Source organism: Salvelinus sp. IW2-2015, linkage group LG8, assembly GCF_002910315.2.
Source record: "Salvelinus sp. IW2-2015 linkage group LG8, ASM291031v2, whole genome shotgun sequence".
Taxonomy (NCBI): domain Eukaryota; kingdom Metazoa; phylum Chordata; class Actinopteri; order Salmoniformes; family Salmonidae; genus Salvelinus; species Salvelinus sp. IW2-2015.
Window position 1 is genome coordinate 18,191,388 of NC_036848.1, and position 22,219 is coordinate 18,213,606.

The following is a 22,219-nucleotide window of genomic DNA, read 5'->3' on the forward strand; positions in this document are numbered from 1 at the left end:
TAATTGGATTGAGTGGTCAATCTTCTGTCTGCAGAGCTAAAAAACAAACTATTAATATACCCAAAGGGTGTAAGCCTGTTCTATTAAATAAAACCACCAAGTTATTTCATTCAGTATTTTAATTTATTACACAATATAGTACAGTACTGATCAAATACAGTTTAAAATGCAAGTTTGTGAATAAACATCTGTTACATGGATACAGTAATGACATAGCTATAGGTGGATAAACAGACTTAACAGCCACATAGGCTATCCCAGAACCCCAAAAGATTCAAAACTGCTTCCTCGTTCTTTGTTTTCACATATAGCAAGTAGTCTGCAAGGTAAACAATTAAAATTAGTCATTTTCATTAGATATAAGAAACATATGCAGATGAAAAGCAAAGAATATACAAAGAGAAAGACAGGTTGTGTGTGCCAACATAATAATCTACATACCATTTGATTAACTGGGATTTTGGGGCTGAGCGCAAATAACACTGATAAATTTAACTAGGGGTATAAAACTATCTTACAAAGTGCCAATAAACTTGGTATGTAATGCTGCAAACACATTCCTTGGGCAATGCTGGACTGTTGTTTGGTTATACACAAAGGGCCAGCCAGACAACCTTTTATGTCTGGTTTTAGTGTCATAGAACAGTTCGGAGACCAGTATTGAGCAGTGCCAGCACATTTCTCCACTGATCTCAGACCTGTCTGGATAACCACAATGGAAACTAAAACTTAGGAGCCTATAGCCTTGTACAACAATCCCTAACTCCTACTTCTCTAGTGTTTTTCAATCTGAAGTTCTGAAGGAACTAGATAGGTGTGAGCAATATGACCGATAATCCCCAAACCTCATCGAGACTGGAGCTACCATATTGCTTACATCTGTCCGGCTTCTTCCGAAGTCGGGGGGGCGAATGGTTTAAAGACAACGGATTCTTAAAAATATACTTTTTCGGGCCAAACATAAAAAATAGCTGTTGACAAAAGTAGACATGAAGAATGCAAAATATCTATGTTTGTGACCAATGTGGGTGTGTAGTCAAAGTAGTGTATGAAGCTTATCTCTGTTAAAACAAGGTTGAGAGAAACACTGTTTTCTCAAATCCTTCATAACATAAGACCAATTTGAGGCTATATTTTTATCAAGAAACAACATTAATACATTTAAAAGCTTTGAACGATAGAAGATAATACGAAAATGATATGCAGTAATTTACAGCTTGGGACTCCTATTGGCGTGAAGGAAAAGCATTACATGGGGTTTTAGCAAGTGTCTCGAGACTGAAATGTAATGGGAATCTGTTAAAATAGTATTTGCTTGCAGGAAATGTTTCCTTACTGCTATTCTGAAATGACAGAAGCAGTGCATTTCAGTGGTAACCATTGACCACTTACAGGTGGTCAATTTAACTCCGGCCCGAATACAAAAGATACAACTGACTCACAGCTAGGCCTAGTAACTGTAATGGAAAAACTATTGTATTTCTTTGGGTAAAACAATATTTGAGGTAATTTGATGAATGACACATAGCGCCCCATGAGTGTCTGCTTTGAACTATGGGGAAGAGATACTGCCTTGTTTGATATGCAGGTCAAATTCAAGAAGGGCATTCAATRAAAACAATGCTGTTTGTTGTGATGCTCCAACTCTGCAGATTTTAGCCTCACAGAAGTCCCTCCCCAAAATGCCAACACTACAGTATCCCTGTGTATATGCCAACCTACCATTACAAAAACAGTCCAATCAGGTCCTGGCAGGCGAGTCACCAAATGAGCGAAGCGCCATGCATATATGAAGGCTGCAGATTAATTGTTAGTTAGTGGCGGAGGGAGGACTCTCCCAAACCACACCAATGTGTTACCATGAGTTGTACTATAAGACTACACACCCAAAGGTAGTTTCAATAACCGACTGTAGAAATGGGACTAATGAAGCAAGTACTGGCCAGAGAACAGAGTGGTAACGCAGACATTCTCCCAACGTTCTAAGAAAAACCTACACAAAACAAAAACAAGCAGTTTCTAAAATCTAGTTCAGTCTTTTTTTAAGGCTCTTTCTTTCTTTAGTTTGAGATGGCTGTGGATTTCACAGACATAAATGTATATATGTCTCATATGTCTTATACATGTCTCATATAGGTCTTCCAGTTGAAGGCTTTTATCCACAGCTTAGATTGTGGTCCGCAGTGTGCTAGGAGAAGCAACAGAAATACAGTTGAGTACTAACACGTTTAACTCTGATATCCTGCACCAACGTTCCTCTGCACAACATCCCATCCTTGGATTAGCCACTACACTTCAAGGGCAAGTTTCCCAGACAAATATTAAGCTTAGTCCTGGACTAGAAAGCATGTGAAATGGAGAACCTCTACTGAAAGTGATTTCTAGTCTAGGAACAGGCTTCGGTTGAATCTGGTTCTGAATGTAGTAGGGTTGATGTAATAGGTTGTAAATGTTTAGGGTTATGTGGCTTTTATCCAAGGTAAGAACCGTTGGGCAGACTCAATGCTTACAGACTGAATACTGTTGCAATAGATATTTCCTATATATATATATACACACACACACACATCTGGTTCTGTAAAAGGATGACAATCACAACAGAGATACAGGTCTAGAGCTCCCTGTGAAATGGGAGTGAGGCAAGGCCGGACGGTAACTCGAGTTGGACAGTGATCGGTTTCCCCTACGGGTGAGAAATGACAGTGAGTGTTGAGTTTTRGATGGGTCCACTCAGGTCGAGAGCTGGGCCAACTCGTGGTCGCTTGACGAGCTCACCTGCCTCTCCACTCCCCTTTGCATCTTACAGGTTGCCATCCTTGCCTGAATGTCTCCCTTCTTCTCAAAGTAGTCCACCAGGGGAGGCTCGGTGAGCATCGACGCCAGCACCTGCTCGAAGGTGATGGACCAATCGCCGTCCAGTGTGCTGCCTCGCCGCTGCTGGTCGCCGGCGCAGCCAATTAGGACTGTGTCATCGGCGATGTCCTCGCACTGCAGCGAACCCGTGCTCACCATGGAGTAGGACGAGACCGACGTGTCATCCTTCACTTCTTCGTCCGACGTCTGCTGGGGCGGCGTTTCCAGCTGGGCCTCCGCCAAGGCCTTGCAGACCAGGGACTGTCCTGAGCTGCTTTCCCCATTCGACGCTTCTTTTTCGGGCTGGGGCAGTTCAGCGGCAAGGGTGGGAGCCTGGGCGTAGGTGGTGTCGGTTGGTTTCTTGGCGCCGTTGTTGGTGAACTTCTTGCCCACCTCTCCGATGCGCAGCAGCAGGCTGGCCACAGTGGCGATGGCGTGGTAGAGCTCCTGCTCCAGTGGGTCCTCGCTGAACATGTTGTACAGGGTTTTACACAGCTCTATGAACTGCTCCTGTAGGGGACACACAGGGGATCAGTCACAGAAATGGCTTCTCCAAGTGTGCATGAGTGGTCAAGTTATGGTCATCTCTCAGTAATGTGTACCTGGTTCATCCTGGGAAGGTCTTTAATGGTCTCAATCTTGGGCTCCTTCTCCTTGGCCCACATCCTCAGGTAATACTTATAGTCCTTCACCTCTGAAACAGACATCACATTATTACACTGGATACGTATAGCAATACAGCTTGAATCCTGCAGAGGAAGAATATCAATACTGCAGAAAGGTAATTAACATAGGTGGAGTGAGGCTCACCTTTCTTCTCCTCTGCGTCTCCGCTTCCCGACGCTTCCCCAGCCTCTTTCATCTCCTCTCCTGCAGATGAAGACAACCACCATCATCATGTCCACAAAGCCACTACTCAGACCATCCTCACCAGTGTACACACTACACAGTGCCGGGGGGGGTAAAGTGGGTTATCTAGACAGAGGTTGGAAGGTGTGTGGGGGGGGTTTGATGTTTGTATTAGTTTGTGAGACATTCACTTCACGGAAGATGAGGTAAGTCAACTAGCCCACAGATACTAGGAGGGTAACAGGAAGGGATGGAAAGTCCACACCCTGAGATGCAGATACCACAGAAAGTCAGATAAAGGGAAAGATGTGATGTCTATCACACCAGAACATTCCAAAGAGAGCCCAGAGTGGACTGTACCAAGTGTACAGGAAGAGGAAATGAGGGGGGGGCCCACTCTGTATAAAGTTGTGTAATCTGCTGGTATGATGGTGTGCTCTATCACATAGCGAGGTTATTAACAGGTTAGAGAGTGTCCTCTGTGAACTAAAACTAATAATTGTTTCACAAATTTGTAGATTGGAATATTAGATTGACTATTCTGCCTGAAGACAGCGTGGCCAACATTTTGTTGATCAAACGTGTCTTTGTGACACAGAGTCACAGAGAGACAAACCTGAGGTCACTTCCTGCACCAGGAAGTCCAGATCAGACAGGAAGGGAGATTCTGGAGCGTTGAGAAGAAAACAAAACGAGATGGGGAGAGCAAGAAATTAAAGAAATGAGAGAAATAAAGAGCAATATAGAGAAAGAGATTAAGATAGAAAGCAAGTGAGGGAGGAAACAGATCCAACAATACCATGAGGATGATGATAACACACATTGTCAGTTAAATCAAGTAGTAGGAATCCATTTTCCATGCACACACACACATGCAACRGAGCAGGACTGTAGGAACCACTCATTGCCTCAAGAGGAAAATCTAAAACGTCAAATATCACATTTACATTGTGAGCAAACTACAGTATGAGAGATGGGTTACCAAGTGTGTATATTCCCCCTATAGAAGTATAAGAGTGTATGCTCTACGCATATGTCAACAGCAATGTGTGTGTACCCTGTGGACTGTCATCGTCAGTGAAGAACTGCGCAGCCTCTAGTGCCGACTCAGCCTCCTCTGGACACAATGCTGTAAGAGAAACAAGAAGCATGTTAGCACTAGCATGTATTTGTCATGACTGTCCATGGGAGGATCCATATAGGTCAGATCAGTTTGGCAATAAATAACTTCAGCCTGACCCCCTCTCAACTGCAGGCGGGGGGGGGGTGTTGACAACTCACACCCTGTTGTAAATCAAGGATTAGAACTTTAAGCTATCTCCCTCTCCAAATTCACACATGAATGTGCCTTTGTTCCACAGACGTTTTCCCCGCCGAAACTGTAACACGTTCTAAAGTGAATACTGGAACAATATTTCTAACATAGAACGTGGGGAATGGTCAGAGGTGATCAAAAGAATAATGTCATTTCGGTTGTTATTTTGTGATGTCATTAAAAATGTTATAAAGTAAATACTGTAACGTGAAAAGTATATACACTACATGTATGAAGTCACCATCCTCTGTTGTGTATGAAATATGGTGAGTGTTTTTGTTAAGAGAGGGATGTGTTAGAAACTATAAGACGAAATTGTTTATATAAAACTGTGCACAGCCAGTAGTCACCACCCCTTGAGTGAGGTCAGAGAGCGTGTCAGCCTCACGAACCACCCCTTTTGAATGAACTGTATAAAACGGTGGGTTAAGAATTAACATATCAGGCCAGAGAGGCATGTAGCTGCAGTTCACTTCTAAAGTGGTTCAAACTCTGAAATCTCAACGAGGTTGAGGCGAGAAGCTCACCTCCCAGACAATCACTGGAAGAACCAAGACATCTACACGCAAATACATTCATGATTTCTTACTCCAAACGGTGGCAGTTCGTGTGCAAAGTATATGGTGACTGTGAGAGTAGTTTCTAAATGTACCAAAGTATTATGTCTCTCTCTTTTGTAACAAGCCACCATATTGTGTTAGTCCGCAAAGGAACTGTTTCGTTAGCTAGTAAATAAATAAACCAATTTGTGTAGTACTGAATCATAAGAAAGGCTCGGMTTTTTGCAGATGCAGGAGGCTACGACTGTTCAGAATGATGATATGATACGAGGTTATGATTAATAAGTTGACTGTTTATGGATGTAATATGGATGTAACCTTTAGAGTTTAATTCAGGAGATGGTAAAAGAACCACTCTCGTGGTGCCCCAAATACCTATTGAGTTAATAGTTGCATGATTAACTTAAATTGGTTAACAAAACATAATTATTTGATTAGATAAATAGCAGTCATCAGATTAATGAAAGWAAAGTCACAACATATTATTATAATACATACACATTGTCACTCATTCCCACAAGCACACACATTTTCTCCAACTGCTCAATTGTTCTTAACTCTTACTTTTCTTAAAATTGCATTGTTGGTTAAAGGCTTGTAAGTAAGCATTTCACGGTAAAGTCTACACCTGTTGTATTTAGTGCATGTGAAAAATGTAATTTGATTTGAGAGACAATTCTTCTCTCATGTGCATACTGTCCCTTTAAAAACACACCACCCAAAGCACAGGGTCACAAGAGTGTGTGCTGGCTGGCTGCAGGCTCACATCCTCTGCATTTATTGATTCACTAGAACTCTTGTTTCTGAGTGACAAGTCTGAAGCCAAATAGTGAGAAGTCAGAATGGGAGTGTCAATATCCTGCAGTATGTCTGCAATACATTTATCATAGGTAGGTTAGACTGTTATTGAACCTGAAGCGTTGTTTTTCCCTGCTTACCTGGCGGCAGGTGAAGTTTGTACAGTAACTTCAGTTTCTCTGTCATGTCTCCATGGTACATCCCACCTGATGGGAGACATATGGTTGGTCAGTTACCCAATTGGTGGCAGAGGTGGGATCCATACTAACTACAATCTTATAATCAACCAGTCAAATTAGGCACTGGGACTTATCCTTCTACAAACTAGCACATAATTGTTCTCAAAACCACAGCCGAAAACATAAAATGTTGTAATGCATGTCAGTTAATATCTTCAACAACAGTTGCGATTCCTTAATTCAAATCTCCAAACTCACTCAGGCCCGTGACAAACTCTTTGAAGTTGATGAGGCCGTCCTTGTTGCTGTCCAACAGGCGGAAGTGGCGAGCGGCCAGCGTGACGGTGTGAGTGCCACACAGCCAGGTGCCCAGGGCCCCGAACAGCTGGCAGAACTGTTCCAGGTCGATGCGGTACTGCTCCAGGTAGGGCAGGCTGGGGTCATGGCGCTCCGCCGCCGTGCAGCTGGCCCCCCAGTAGCAGCTCATAATGTGCTTGGCCTGCCATGGGGAAGGGGAGTGGGATGCAGTTCAGAGGTGGTATTAGCTGATTGAAACATTGAATGGATTGTCCAATGATGCTTGACAGTAGAGGGACTTGAGCTAACAGCTTGATAGTGATGGCTTTTGTTGAAGGCTTTCAGGTTTACACTTGTTTGGAGCATGAGCCACAACTTGTTTTGTTCTCAGTCGATTGATAATGGCTCACTTGGTTGCACAACACCTAACATGTGACAGCTGTGTGACCTGTTATCATCACCGCAACCATGACTAACATGGCAAAACAAGCAACTATTATTTACCACCCACCACACTAAGTTGCCATGCCTGTGTTTAGAACATTGCTCACAGAGAACTTACTGAATAAAATGTTGAAGACCAGTGTTAGGTAATGGTGTAAAAAGCCACAGGGGCGGTAATAATTACACCAATTTCTCACCTTGAAGAGAACATAGAGTTCTTCTAGCTCCTCGATACTAAAGGCTGAGTCGGTCATGATGGCCCTTACCTGTGGACAGACACACAGCTTTACAACAGACAGAGAAACATCTCTGGCTATAACACATTGGACCAAGTAGGAACAGTAAGACAATAGATCATTATTAAGTGAAGGTTGGAATGGAGTCTAATGTAGACTAATCTCAATGCTATGAAATTCAGTTGTCAACGTCAAACTACAACCGTCAACGCAATGAGATCAAGAAACCAACGTCACTAAGCACTTCAATCACAGACTTCTTTGACATATGAACTCACCACACTCCTCTTGGCAGTGTCCTCCAGCGACTGGATAACCTTTAACCTCTGCTTGAACCTCATCTGCTCGATGACATCAGCACGCAGACTTCCAAACTTCTGCTCAGGGACACAGAGAAACAAAGGGAAAAGGCAGATGTTAGAGAATTGTAGTACAATAGAATTGAAATAGCTTTCAATAGAGTCGGTTACAAATGTATCCCGAAGTCACTGATTTGTAGAATCTACATCAATCTCTCCTTGTTCTATGCGATTGAGTAAACAAGCGAGTTGTGTTCAAAAACTAAGAATGGAATTTTCTGTGAAAAAGTAATTTGGCTCTACTAGTCATGCTGGGAGCACTTGTCTTACGTCATAGGATGACTTGATGAGCTGGAACACGTCAATCTCAGGTGGTGGTTCATCACCACTGGTCAACAGGGCGTGGAGGTGGGGAATGGGAGGAGACACAGTCTGCTTGTTGACAACATTGTCCAGGTACCTGAGAGAGAGTGAGAGAACAACCACTAATTCTCAATCCAGCGCAATATGGCTATAGCTTCATCAGTCCAGAATGGTAATGTCACCATTCATWAATAAAAATGTAAAAAAATTAAGGTTTCTGTATAGTTACCCTTCCAATTAAACATTTTGGCAACAGAATGTGTGGTGTCAATTCCAAGAAACACTTGAAATCCCTCACTCACTGTCCCAGTATGGTCACGGCCTCTCCCTCGTCAGTGCAGACGGTCTCTCCCACCCCCCACTCACCGTCCCAGTATGGTCATGGCCTCTCCCTCGTCGGTGCAGCCCAGCAGCGTGTCCATGTTGGCGTGCAGCACGGCCAGCGCCACCTGGAAGATGACCTTGATGCCCTCGTAGAAGAAGCAGTCGACYAGGAGCACGGCGCTGTCGAAGGGCATGACGCTGAGGAACAGCGTGAGGAACCAGGAGAGGGAGATGGTGGAGATGACGCCCAGCTCCTGCATGTGCTCGTAGAGGAGGGGGAGGCACTCACGAGTCAGCTCCTCAAACACGCCTTGGTCAACGAGAGCACCTGGGGGAGAGGGAGAATTAAAAAAGACATCCATACATATCTAAACCTACGCATCAAGGTTGGGTTCAAGTCATTTTAGGAAGAGAAGTAAAATTGAATTCATACAATGAAAAGTCCTTATAGAAAATTGGAAAACTGAATTGACCCCAGCCCACACGAACTACTGCGATCTTCTCACCCTTAGAACCTTCAGCAATCGTTCTATTTCTATGGTAATTAGTGACTCTGTACTTCTATTGCCAGTCTTAGCTGTCACTCACCCACAACCCTGGTGTTGTAGTAGTCAGGCAGCATCCTCTCACACAGAGCCACCAACAGCCAGAAGGCCTCCTCCTCTGTACAGTACAGCAGCAGCACCGACGTCACAATGTTCATCGCCTGGAGAGGACAGGCATCGATCATTGTGTACTCTTCTGCTTGTGAAGCATCACAAATGTTATTTCCTGTCTTAGTGAATTTCTAGTTCCAAGTTATTAGTCGTATGTACGGGATACGCATGATGTACATTTTGGTTCTTCCTCGACAAGTCAACGACAATAAGAAATAATACGAACTAAGTAAATGTCAGTAGAATAGAAAACATTTTAGCATAAGAATAATACAGGAAGGCACAATTTATAGTCCAATATTTACATGTGTATCTGGCAAGGGGGGATAAGTGTATAAATTGAGCAGTATAACAAGAGTCTGGTAGCAGCAGTTGTGATGTGTGTGTAGCATGAATATGTGTCTGTGTGGTTGTGTGCTAAGGTGCGGAGAATCAGAGCAGGTGGTCAGTCCAGTTCATGTTCAGACAGTCTGATTGCTTGTAGATAGAAGCTGTCGCTAAGTCTGTTCGCATCAGACATCATGCACTGAACCGGTCTGCCCGACGGTATGGACCATTGAGTGAGACGGGGGACACACTTAAGAATTAACAACAAGAAGACAAACTGAAGAGAAGAAAGAATGAGAGAAAAACAGGCAGACATAATAAGCTTACAGTAAAGAATAGACCACCAGACTACGTAGTTCCTTTGCAAGGTTTCCGTTAGCCGGTAATAGCCGGCTTTTGGCCGATTAAAAAGAAAAGCCAATAAGTAAAATTGTCCTTTTTCACCTATTAATGAAACACCAGTTCRTGTAAATACATTTGACTGGTCATGCTTATCCRTCTATAGGTAMATTTGCATAATTTAGTGGGAATACATTGGCACCTGTACAGTATATTCGTTATGCATCTTATTTATCAAACATGTCCAGCATACAAATACAAAACCTTTGAGCGGAAAATCTGTCAGAGCGCRAGAGCTGCTGCTGCTGYTACAACATCTCAAACAGCAAATGCATAGGCAGGCCTCATCAGCGCGTCACACACCACTTTGCAATGAGCTGGAGGCAGTATGCTTTTTGAAAACATATACTTAAATTGTTTGGAACCTGAACGTTTTAATACATACGAGGCATTACCTTGCTTCAAAGTAGCCTAGCCAAAATCTGACCATATCAGTGGAGGCAATTATTTTATATTAACTTTCTTTCATTGTCCTGTAGCCAAAGGCACAATCCTAATCAGATTAGCAGCACATGCTAGTTGTTGCATATTAGATCTCCCCGCTTTCCACATTTCTAACAGATATTTTCATCTCTGTTACTTGAAACCACTAGCATGTGCGGTGCCTTTTTGACAACGTTTTACCCTCGCTAATWGCATTATGGAAGAAACATTTGCGCATAGCCTACTGCCTTGTGCGCATTGATGCGAATATAACGTGAAGAAATAATCGGTTATCAACATTTTAAGMTAAACGTTCTGATCTGTTGCGTCAGACTCGTTGCTTTAAAATGTTTTATTATAATAATGTAGCCTAGGCCCACAGGTTGTATGAATTTGGGATCTATCGTCCAAAGTCCGTTTGGAATAGGCTATTTCGTTCCCGACAAGCTGACCAATAAATTAGGTAAACCATTGTGGGATATTAAATTGACATTAGCTAGTGATTTTGCTATTTGTTACTCGTCTTTTTGGCCGAGGAAAAGTAAATGTGGACAGTTATTCAAACATCTTCACATCCGAATTCGGTAAGAACCGCATATCGTTGCATCCTCGTCTTGCATGTTCTGTTAATATGAATTACCATAATCTAAATGTGATTTCTGTCATTCTGAGCACCGTGGGTGGATGCCTTAAATCAGGTTACTCACCCAATACATATGGGTCCGGCAAATTTCTGAAATGTCCTGTAAATAAATACAGAAATGTCCGGTGCCACATTTTTTTATGGAAAGCCTGTTTCCCTGTCCCATATAATTCAAGCACTATTTCCAGGGAATGCTTAGGACGCTAGGCCTTCGTTCCAATCTCATTATCAGCTTGAGGCTTTTCATGTTTGAGTCAACTCAAACAGTCGGTCTGTTTCAGATGGCATTTTCCAGGAATTTAATTCCACTATAGCATTACATTGAGTTCTTTCAACTACTTCAAAGCATCCAACTCAAATCGCCCACTCTCTGGAACCAAATTCTACACYCCAGAGAAGTTTCTAAATATAACAGATCGGTCTAAGTAGCAAACTCTAAAACAAAGTGTAAGAAATCTCATAACATCTCACAGCCAGTGATCATGTTAATTGGTTTTAACGTTTAACAACAAAAAGGAACCTAACAAGTTTCCAACATCACTAGGCAAGCTCTATCCTGGAACCCACAAGGAAAACAGAAGAGAGGGCACCCAAGAAACACCTGGCAGCGGGAGCTTGAAGCAGACACCAAAAGATCTGGCATAAAATGGAACAAGACTGAGTGTGATGGAGAGTCTTTGATGGCCTATGATACTCCCTGGAGAGCAACGAGCCTAAGAAAGTAAAGTTTAAAAAAAAGTTGCCATACCTGGCAGTATCCTATGCCAGGGTTGCGGCAGGCATAGGCAGTGAGGACCCTGCGGAGGGCAGCGATGCCCATCTCATTCTGGAAGGCGTGGTGCTCGGGCATGGAGCGGTGCAGGTCCCTCTCGATCTCCTCCGTGGCCAGGGTACAGCGGCCCATGGCCTGCTCCACCAGCTCAGCATAGTAGCCAGGGTGGGTGGCCATCTCATTCTGAGCTCCTGGAGAGGAGATGGATGGAACTAAAAGGGTTAATTCAATGGATTATATGAGAGATTCAGTCCATATGGATTTGTCAGTTGGCAAATTATCTAATGTTTAGATCCTTTTGATTCCATCTGTTGTATGACTGGTAGTTTGTTTGTTGTATCAACAAAAACATGGGCTAACTTTACATATTTGCTAGAAAACACAAAGTCAGACAGATTCCTGAAAACAGACTAGTCATTGACTCTCATTCCAGATATCATTGCAGGACACAATCCTGGTCACTGAGTGCTATCATTTTACATAGAGGAAACAGCCAAAGTATGAAAACACATCCACATAGCAACACAATCCAGGGGTTCAGTTTCTAGGTTCTCCCATTATTGCGTAACCCTTGCTTAGCTAGGCCGCATGACTCAGGAATCCAGTTGGTCAGCTGATACCAGATGAGTCAGAAAGGAATGACGGAGGGGAGGGGTCAGCTTGGTGACGTTGCAATAACAACACTTCCTTAGTCAATATGGCAACAGAGACAATGCAACGCATTACCTTCAAGTCACAAGGTAGGAGTGAGTGCTTTCCTTGAAACCAACAGATTGCTGATGTGGATGTACACTATATACACACACTAAAGCATGTGGACACCCATTCAAATTAGTGGATCTGGCTATTTCAGCCACACCCATTGCTGACAGGCGKGTAAAATCGAGCACACAGTCATGCGATCTCCATAGACAAACATTGGCAGTAAAATGGCCTTACTGAGGAGCTCAGTGAGTCAACGTGGCACCGTCATAGGATGCCACCTTTCCAACAAGTCAGTTGGTCAAATTTCTGCCCTGCTAGAGCTGCCCCGGTCAACTGTAAGTGCTGCTATTGTGAAGTGAAAACATCTATGAGCAACAATGATTCAGCCGTGAAGTGGTAGGCCACACAAGCTCAAAGAACGGGACCGCAGAGTCCGGAAGCTAGTAGCATGTAAAAATAGCAACATTCACTACCGAGTTCCAAACTGACTCTGGAAGCAAAGTCAGCACAAGAACTGTTTGTTTGGAGCTTYATKAAATGGGTTTCCATGGCCGAGCAGCCGCACACAAGCCTAAGATCACCATGTGCAAYGTCAAGCGTYGRCTGGAGTGGTGTAAAGTAGGGTTGGGCGATATTACGATATAATCGGAAATCAACTATGTTTAAAAGACATTGATGGCAACAACATTKTGATGTGACAATAGTTTATATTACACACACACGCTACTTGACCAAGAAAGAGCGTAATGGTAGTGCTGCATCAGATGACCTGGCGTCCACAAGCACCCAACCTCAACCCAATGGGGATGGTTTGGGATGAGTTGGACCGCAGAGAAAAGCAGCCAAAAAGTGCTCAGCATATGTGGGAACTCCTTCAACTGTTGGAAAAGCATTCCAGGTGAAGCTGGTTGAGAGAATGCCAAGTGTGTGCAAAGCTGTCATCAAGGAAAAGGGTGATTACTTCGAAGAAACTCAAATATAAAATCTATTTTGATTTGTTTAACACTTTTTTGGTTACTACATTTCATAGTTTTGATGTCTTCACTATTATTCTACATTGTAGAAAATAGTAAAGATAAAGAAAAACCCTGGAATGAGTGGGTGTGTCCAAACTTTTGACTGGTACTGTATATATTATTTAAAAAATGCACAGACAATAGTTTACCCTATTTGAACATGACTGGTACCGCTGGAGTCGGGCAGCGCACAACAATGCAGTTCACAGCTGAGCGACACGCCAAATGACCTACCGATTCCTATTTGCCATAGCCTTTTTCATAAATATGTAGGTAGACTTAGCCTACTATTAACACAATGCAAAAGTTGGTTATGGTTCTCCTGGCATCTGCCAAACCCAGATTCGTCTGCCGAACTGCCAGATGGTGAAGCCYGATTCAGCACTCCACAGAACATGATTCCACTGCTCCAGATTCCAATGGGCGGTGAGCTTTACACCGCTACAGCCAACACTTGTCATTGCGCATTGTGATCTTAGGCTTGTGTGCAGCTGCTYGGACATGGAAACACATTTCATGAAGCTCCCGAAAAACAGTTATTGTGCTGACATTGCTTGTTGCAATCAAAGACAGGCGATTTTTACACGCTATGAACTGACTAGTTGGAAAGGTGGCATCCTATGATGGTATCCTATGGATGGGGCCACATTGAATGTCACTGAGCTCTTCAGTAAGGCCATTCTACTGCCAATGTTTGTCTATGGAGATTGCATGGCTGTGTGCTTGATTTTATACACCYGTCAGCAACGGGTGTGGCTGAAATAGCCAAATCCTTTAATTTRAAGGGGTGTCCACATGCTTTTGTGTATATAGTCTATATTCAACCTTCAAACTCTGCCATTCAAAATCACCATGTTTGAAGAAACCTTATAGGCTATTATTGAATGCATTTGTTTCTATTTGGTAAATGATCTACCTCACCTTACAATCTACAATTCTGTTGAATTMATGGTACAGGCCTATTGGCTTTCTGCTAGCTCCACCTAAACCAAACTTTGACCCTCAAAGCTAGCCTGTAGGTGATTAGTGGCGTCTTTGAGAACTGGAACAAGAACAGAAACCATTCGGAGGGAGAGTTCCTCTGCAATGACACCTACTTGTGGTTSGTGGTTTGAAACCCCACAGAGGTGCTGCCAAAAACAGCACTAAGAGTGCATCTAAGAGTGCATCTGTGCTAGAGTAGGAGTGGCCTAGTGGTTGGAGCCATCAGCCACAGACTACACAGCCAAAGCAGAAGTTRAGAAATGTAGCCTGACTTCCACCAGAAAAACTGAGTGCAATGACTGCATATTGGAATGCTCCAGTTAAGACATTTGGTAAATAAAGCATGGTATCTATGTGGGCTAACCAAAACTCTGCCATGAAAGGCATATGCTCTTTGGGGATACATAGACTAAGAAAATTCTAGAAATTGAATTGTAGAAAACAAAATGTCTACCTGAGAAGAGCAGCCACAGCTCTCCCCTCATGTTCTCTGGGATGCCTTTAAGCACCAGGTCCTTGGTCTTCTCTGTACGGTACATACACACCCCCCTGCCAAACTCAAAGAAGTGGATGTTCCACGACTCCTCCTTCATTTTCTCCTTGGTCTGAGGAGGAGAAAGAAAGAGAGAGAGTGTCAGTATATCAGTATGACCTAAAAAAATTAAAAGACATCAAGCTAAAGGTATGTTATAACAATATAATGACATTGGTGATCAATGACTAGAATGCTGTAAGGACATGGTGTTAATGCTCCTTTGACACCATGAGCAAAGCAAACAACGTCAAAGAGCTAAGACMAAGAATGGCGAAGCGAGCACTGTTTCCAAATGAGCCAGGCATGACTTGCAATCCTTGAGTTTGGGAACCTAAAGCAGAGCTAGATAGATCGATAAACAGATGGTGGCCTTTAGGTGTCAAATTTCAAGCTTGCCTATGCACACACTTGGTTTAAGATAGTATTTCCTCTCGTGTAATGTTAACCATGATAGGAACAGAACCATAGACACGGCATACATTAACCTACATTCTAAAGCATCAAACTCGGTCTACATCTCTAGGTAGGGACAATAAAAATATTGTTCAGAAAGGATCACTTCTCCTTAAAAAACAGAGCACACTGAAGTAATAAAACCCTATAAAAAAATGGGTAGGATATTCTAAGAGCATAAGACAGTCTAAGCCGTTGACGTGGGTCTGACTGAGGTTGGACTCACAGCTTTGGGCCCGTGGTCCTCTGGGTCGTCCTTCTGGTAGATGCGGAGCAGGCCCTGTGTGGCTGTTGGCAGGCTGGGGCTGTAGTGGCGCCCCTGGGACGGTTCCCCTCCTGCGCCCGTAGGTGTGGGGAGGCTGGAGGAGAGTGGGGTGGTACTGGGGCTGGGAGAAACCTGGGGGGAAGGAGGAGATAGTGGATTTAAAAGGGGCGTTATCAGCTAAAACATACCAGCTGGATATCCTGTCATGCTAAAAAGAAGTAAKGCGAGAGAGAATACAAAGACATTTTGATATACAGTATGTAATCAACGAATGCAATCAAAATAAGTAATTCTAGCAAAAGCATGACCGTGAATGAGTAGTCATATCATAGTCATCTAGAACGTAGCAGAAAACGTCAAAAAGCCATATTATGGATCACAATCTCATAGGGTTGCAAAATTACAGTAACTTTCCCCAAATATTCACAGAATCAGAAGTTAATAAGCAGGAAATCTGGAATCCCCCCTACCAGGATTTCTTGAAAACCTGGRAATTTTGCAACCCTACTCTTTCACGACAGAGTGTTACTGACAGATCAAAGGGCCCACCCAAACAGCACACCTCCCCTCTGATTGACTCACTGAATAGCCACCGAGGGCCAGCGGGTGGCCGTCGCTCCACAGCTTGTCAGGTGTGCGCTGCAGGAAGTCGGAGATGCGCTGGACCAGGAAGTCGCGGTCTTTGAGGTTGGCGAAGAGGAAGGTCATCTTGTTCTTGGTGCTGATGGACACGGGGCAGGGCAAGACGCTGCTGCTGTCTGCCTTCTCCACAATGGACACCTAGAGAGAGAGAGTGAGGAGAAAGAGGGGAAGAGAGAGAAAGGGGAGGTGAGAGAGAGAGGTGGGAGAGTGCTTTGTTTATTTACTCTAATGTACAACTGTAAGAACATTAGGCACATCCCACGAGGGTATGCCACCCATAAAAAAAGATGGACAGAGTGAGAAAGTGAGAGTGAAAAAGATTGCCAGAAAGCGAAAGGAAATGAAAGAGGGAGGCAGGACATAGGGAAAGAGAAACAAGATGCCCGAAAACAAAAGAAAGGGGYGTGCTTGCGTTGTGTGTGTAGGTACCTCTCTGAGGGGGATGATGAGCTGACAGAGGTCCTCCTCGCGGCTGCAGAAGCAGATGTAGTTGTTGGAGACAAACAGCTGGCCCACAATGTGCATCTTGGCGAAGGGCGTCCACARCGTGCAGTCTGTGTGTCCATCCAGGCGCTCGTCCGGGGTCAGGCGGAACAGCGCCCGGTAGCGTTCGTTCTTGGCCCGTGCGTCCAGGTCCCTGAATTTGACATCCAATAGTGAGAGGAGGAGTAAATTAGCAAAGGTAGATACAGTAAATATATACAGATGGGAAAAAATTTTGATTTATCGGTGAGATGCAGGAAATTGAGGACTGTCATTAACAAAATCTGGTGTGTTAAGAGGAACAATACACACCGTGCTGCCTTTCAGGACCTGAATTGCCTACCCCTGTTCTCTGGAGGTTGAACAAGCAAGTTCTTGGAAGAACCCTCCATTTCATTGAAAACAGGTGTTCGGGAACATTTTGGTCAGAAAAAGAAGGACATTTCCGACTCATCTCTCTTGAACCTTGAAACCTCGTACCTCTTGAGTGCCGAGACGTTCTTGAGCGTCTTGCATGCCTTGGGCAGCGTGCGGTCGGCGGCGAAGCCCTCGTTGTCCAGCAGTTGGCGCATGGCGATGGTGGCCAGCTGCTCCATGAGCTTGAAGGTGTCGTTTATGTTGAGGAACATGGAGAAGTAGTGTTCCGTGTGCCGTGTGCTCACCCGCACACTCTCCGGAAACACCAGCGTGGCGTTCTTCTCAAGACGTGTCACCTCCGTCCACTGCACCACCAGGGTCACTATAAGGGGAGACGGGAGGAGAGAGACATAAAGAGATAAGAGGGAGAGAGAGAGCAAAGGAAGGGGGCAGCGAGCAGGCAGAGATAGGTGTACAATAGAGAGGAAGAAATAGCAGAAAGGGAAGGAAGAAAGGTAGATTTCATGGAATTCCATTTGTCAGGGGTTACTGCTGCAACATTCAAGTGGGGTTACCTCTACATCCGCACAAACTCAATACTCTATGTCCTTTCACACACACTCTCTCTTAGCCCCATTATCTTCTTCTGTAACCTATCTCATAAGATTCCTGCCCATTTCATTATTCTTAGACACACATGCATGCTCACACACATCCTATGCAAGCATGTCAGGCGAGCGAGCACACACACACACCTTCTTTCCCCAGGAGGAAGGAGTAGAAGCAGAGGTGGTTGACGCTGAGGTAGACCCAGCCCTGGCGGGGCACACGGCCCTTCCAGTAGCTACAGGAGTAGTAGTTGACCAGCTTCTCCTCGCCGGGCATGCCAAACAGCTTCCTCATCTTCTGCTCGGCCTCGCGGAACTTGCCAGAGTCCTCGTCCTCCTGGGCCGCTTTGCTCTTGTTCTCCTCGGCGATGATGCCCTAGATAGAAAGAGTGAAGGAAGAGGGAGTTCAGATTCTATGCCGACGTGCATGAACACACGCATGCCACTTAGAATGGGCATGAATGGCATTTTCCGGATTGCGGTCAATGTGACAATGACGCATAGATCTCCTCTTAATAGAGGAACTGAGTCAGTAGCTTACATAACACGGGAAAAYCAATTAAGACATAGGTTAACCCAAGGTTTGACCATATAATTTGAATGTGTTCTAATTCTATGAGGTTGAACTATGCTTTGTGGCAGCAGTGCCTACCGAGACCTTCCCCTTGACGAAGGTGGTGATGTCTTCATCGTTGTCGAAGATGGAGAGCGTCTGGAGCAGGTTGGTCTCCAGCCACTCCCAATGCCCTGTGATCTCCTTCCGCGAGGAGCCTGGGAAAACAGTATTWCAGCACCACAAGGAGAGGTCTCTTTAGACCTGATGATAATGGATAGCATTTATATAGTCCTGATGCTTTTACACAGTTGTATTTAAATAAGCTAGCCTCAAAACAGTTTGGCTATCCCAGAATATTCAGAGRTGTCATGGCATGGTTTTGCACCCACCACAAGCGATGCTCCAGAAGATCTGGGAGTCCCCTGTCTGGTGCAGGATCCTATAGGGAGCCACTCTGGCACTGGAGTCCAGGACCACATCCATGGTGCCCACCAACAATCCTGAAGAAAAACAGCACAACATTTTAGGCATGAATCCCAATAGGGGACTACAGGTCAACCATGCAAAATATGAATAGCTGGCTGGAGGAGTCCTAACTTTGCATGTGTGACTTTTAACCTACTTTCTGGGTAAACAAATGTTATTTGGTTAAGATCTGAATTGACATCTATTTTTTAGGGGGTGTGTGGAAGTCCAACACCTGTTGAGGCCCAATGTCTGATAATACAGACACGCATCGAAACTCACATGTGCACGCACGTACACATAACTCAATCATTTCTACATGATGTACTATTTCATAGCCTACATTTTACTGTCTTATGTGACGGGTTAATGTGTACTGTAGGCTAGCCTTAGACCTGGCGTATATTCCTAGAACTTGTCAGCAACACAGCTGCAGTGGTGCTTGTTGCTTTTAGACAAGGACTTGGGGGAGAAATATCTAAATCAAAGGGAAACATAAACTCCTGTGAATGAAAGGCCACTTGTGTTGAGTCACCTAAAATGAGACTTGATCTAATTCAGTACAAATCTAACTAAATTAYGAGTGTTGGACTAGATAGCTTCCTAGCCTAAAGAGTTCTTTAATATGAAATCGTTTTTCATTACATGCCATTGTTGTTCTCTTTATTACTAGAATTACAGGAGATAGCTAAAGTTACCTATATCTGGTGTTTTATGATAGCGTCCAAATTCAAAGTGGGAGGCTAATCCAACGGCAATGTTTTGGTCATATGGCAGGGCTAGCTAGCACAGTCTCGGGTTGGCTAAACTAGTATATGGTCCTTTGAAGACAACTGGGAACTCGAATAAAACGAGGTCGAATCATGACGTCAGTGATTTTCAGGTCGGAGTCAGTGAACTCCAGGTCGGAAAATCGAAGCTCGAGGAAGAGGCCCGAGTTCCCGACTTGGAATTCCGAGTTGGATGACCTTTCAAAACTACCAGTTGTCTTGAACGTAGCAATAGTCTACTAGCTGTGTAAACGTTATTGTTTAGTGATGCATTTGAGAAAATGCACATAATTCAAACGCAATCAAAACAACTTGGAACTGGAAACTCGAAAATCTCAAAATTCACACTTCAGTGCGTCACAGACAACTGGGAACTAGGGCAAAAACGAGTTCCGACTGGTATTTYTTATTATTTTGAGCGGTCTTCCACCTCGGAAACTCGGGCATCTTTTTAGAGATCCGAAATGAAGATCACTGACGTCATGATTTGACCTCGTTTTTCCCAGAGTTCCCAGATGTCATGAAAGCACCATTCTAGCAATCATTATAGCTATCAATTCTGTTAGCTAGTAGTAGCAAAGAGCGAGCATGGTAGGTGAAGAAAAACAACGCGAACGTTAATTAGCTAACAGTAGTTAGCGCCACTTTTCCCCACGTAGACACAACAGCTAGCCTGTGTGCTAGCTATCTTGCTAACACCCAAGCCTGCTAACTAAAGCCCTCGTTACTAATGCAAGACATTAGCCAACACAAATTATATTTTTTCAGAAAGCAGTTATACCAAATAATTGAATTTCATAGTTACCAGTGATGCCCCCTCCTTTGCCATGGCCCTTTCTCCGCTGGAGAATGAAAAAGGGGTTCGCCCTTTCGCTCACCCACAGAGCGTTGGCCAGCAACACCTCCTCCGGAGTTATCCACATTTTGAATTACCTTTTTCCAAATGACGCACTTATACTTGGATATTATGCTGCACCGTGTACGTTAAGAGACTTTACACAGGCCTGTTTTGCAGACGTGTTGCCTGCTGTTTTGAGTTCATGTCCGCGGGCAGTCCGTCTGTGCAGCTGTCTGCTCTGTTGTGTTTCTGAAACTGGTCGCCTCCTTCTTGCACGAAACACGCCCACTGTACGCTGCGTCGCTTCTTGACGTGGTCACTGTCTGCAGTAATTCTTATCAAAATGCACATACCGGTAGGAGTACGTAGATGCCGCGTTCAAAACCACTGGGAAGTTAGTGATCWTCAGGTCAGAAAGTCGGATCTCCAGAAACAGGCCCGAATTCCCTAGTTGGAATTCCAAGTTAGATGACCATTCAAATCGATTTTTACCAGTCGGAGGTCTTTATTTTCCGAGTTCCCAGTTGATTTGAACGCTTGGAAGTTGGATATTTCCGAGTTCTCAGTTCCAGTTGTTTTGAATACGGCAAGAGTACAATAGTATGAATAAAACCTAGCGGTCAAAARGGGAATTGGTTCCAATAGTTTTTCCACTTTTCCCACAGGAGATTTCAGAAACACTTAAAATAAGGGCTGTGATTTTAGGCATACCCTGGAGTGACATTTGATAACTGTAAATGGCTGTAGGGCAAGGTTACATTAATCAATATATTCACTTGTAGTTACCCCCCAAAAATGAAATGCTAATTAACTGATAATGTGGCTATCATAAAGAACTACAAATGAACTGGACGAGACTGCCAAATTGAGGCAAAGGTAGGATTTTCTGGATTAACTATCTAATGTTAGCTAAATGTAGTAATGAACAAATTGGCTACATTTGTTTAAATTGACAATTCTGTGATCTGTCTTGTGCAAGTTTTAAATTGACACAATATCCGTTAGCGAAGGTGTCAGCTAGAAGATAACGTGCAGGAGCTTGCAGGAATTTGCAGTTTGTAACAGTTTTGCTTCCATCCCTCTCCTCGCCTCCTCTACCTGGGCTCGAACCAGGGACCCTCTGCACACATCGACAACAGTCACCATCGAGGCATCGTTACCTATCGCTCCACAAAAGCCGCGGCCCTTGCAGGGCAAGGGAAACAACTACTTCAAGGTCTCAGATCGAGTGATGTCAACGAATGAAATGCTATTAGCGCACACCCCGCTAACTAGCTAGCCATTTCATACGGTTAMACTCACCCCCCTTTTGACCTCCTCCTTTTCCACAGCAACCAGTGATCTGGGTCAACAGCATCTGGTGGGCATGTCTGGTGGGGTAAGTGTGTGTGTCAGCGCTGTGTGTAAATTGWCTATGCAAACAACTCTTTGTTAAGGGTTTCAGTGACATCCTTAGCTGTAGTTGCTGATGCGTAAATGGTTGAATCATCAGMATACATGGACAAACATKCTTTATTTAATGCCAGTGGCAGRTCATTGGTGAAAATAAAAAAGAGTAGAGGGCTTACAGAGCTGCCCTGCGGTACACCACATTTTACATGTTTGACATTACAGGAAAGAAATTCCATAAAATTAAACTTTGAACAAGGCACACCTGTTAATTGACATGCATTCAGGTGACTACCTCATGAAGCTGGTTAAGAGAATGCCAAGAGTGTGTAAAGCTGTCATCAGGGCAAGGGTGGCTACTTTGAAGAATCTCAAATCTAAAATATATTTGTTTAACACTTTTTTGGTTACTACAT

The 22,219-nt window shown here is 43.9% G+C and overlaps 1 protein-coding gene across 2 annotated transcripts; it reads right to left on the bottom strand.

Annotated features, from left to right (window-relative positions):
• Nucleotides 1-101: 101 nt before the first annotated feature.
• LOC111967569 (TBC1 domain family member 9B) lies at nt 102-20,680 on the bottom strand. Of its 2 annotated transcripts, XM_023992681.2 has the most exons (22): nt 20,382-20,680; nt 18,731-18,841; nt 18,438-18,556; nt 17,933-18,161; nt 17,301-17,559; nt 16,767-16,974; nt 16,278-16,475; nt 15,657-15,827; nt 14,897-15,047; nt 11,714-11,928; nt 9,106-9,223; nt 8,560-8,845; nt 8,161-8,290; nt 7,810-7,908; nt 7,493-7,561; nt 6,813-7,053; nt 6,516-6,581; nt 4,760-4,831; nt 4,319-4,369; nt 3,664-3,723; nt 3,456-3,547; nt 102-3,363 (listed from the first exon to the last, which is right to left on the bottom strand). In XM_023992681.2, the coding sequence occupies exons 1-22, from the start codon at nt 20,497-20,499 to the stop codon at nt 2,731-2,733; spliced, it is 3,696 nt and encodes a 1,231-aa protein (XP_023848449.1). In that variant the 5' UTR covers nt 20,500-20,680; the 3' UTR covers nt 102-2,730. The 2 variants fall into 2 exon arrangements, with proteins under 2 accessions (XP_023848449.1, XP_023848450.1); XM_023992682.2 differs by lacking the exon at nt 4,319-4,369.
• Nucleotides 20,681-22,219: the final 1,539 nt, after the last annotated feature.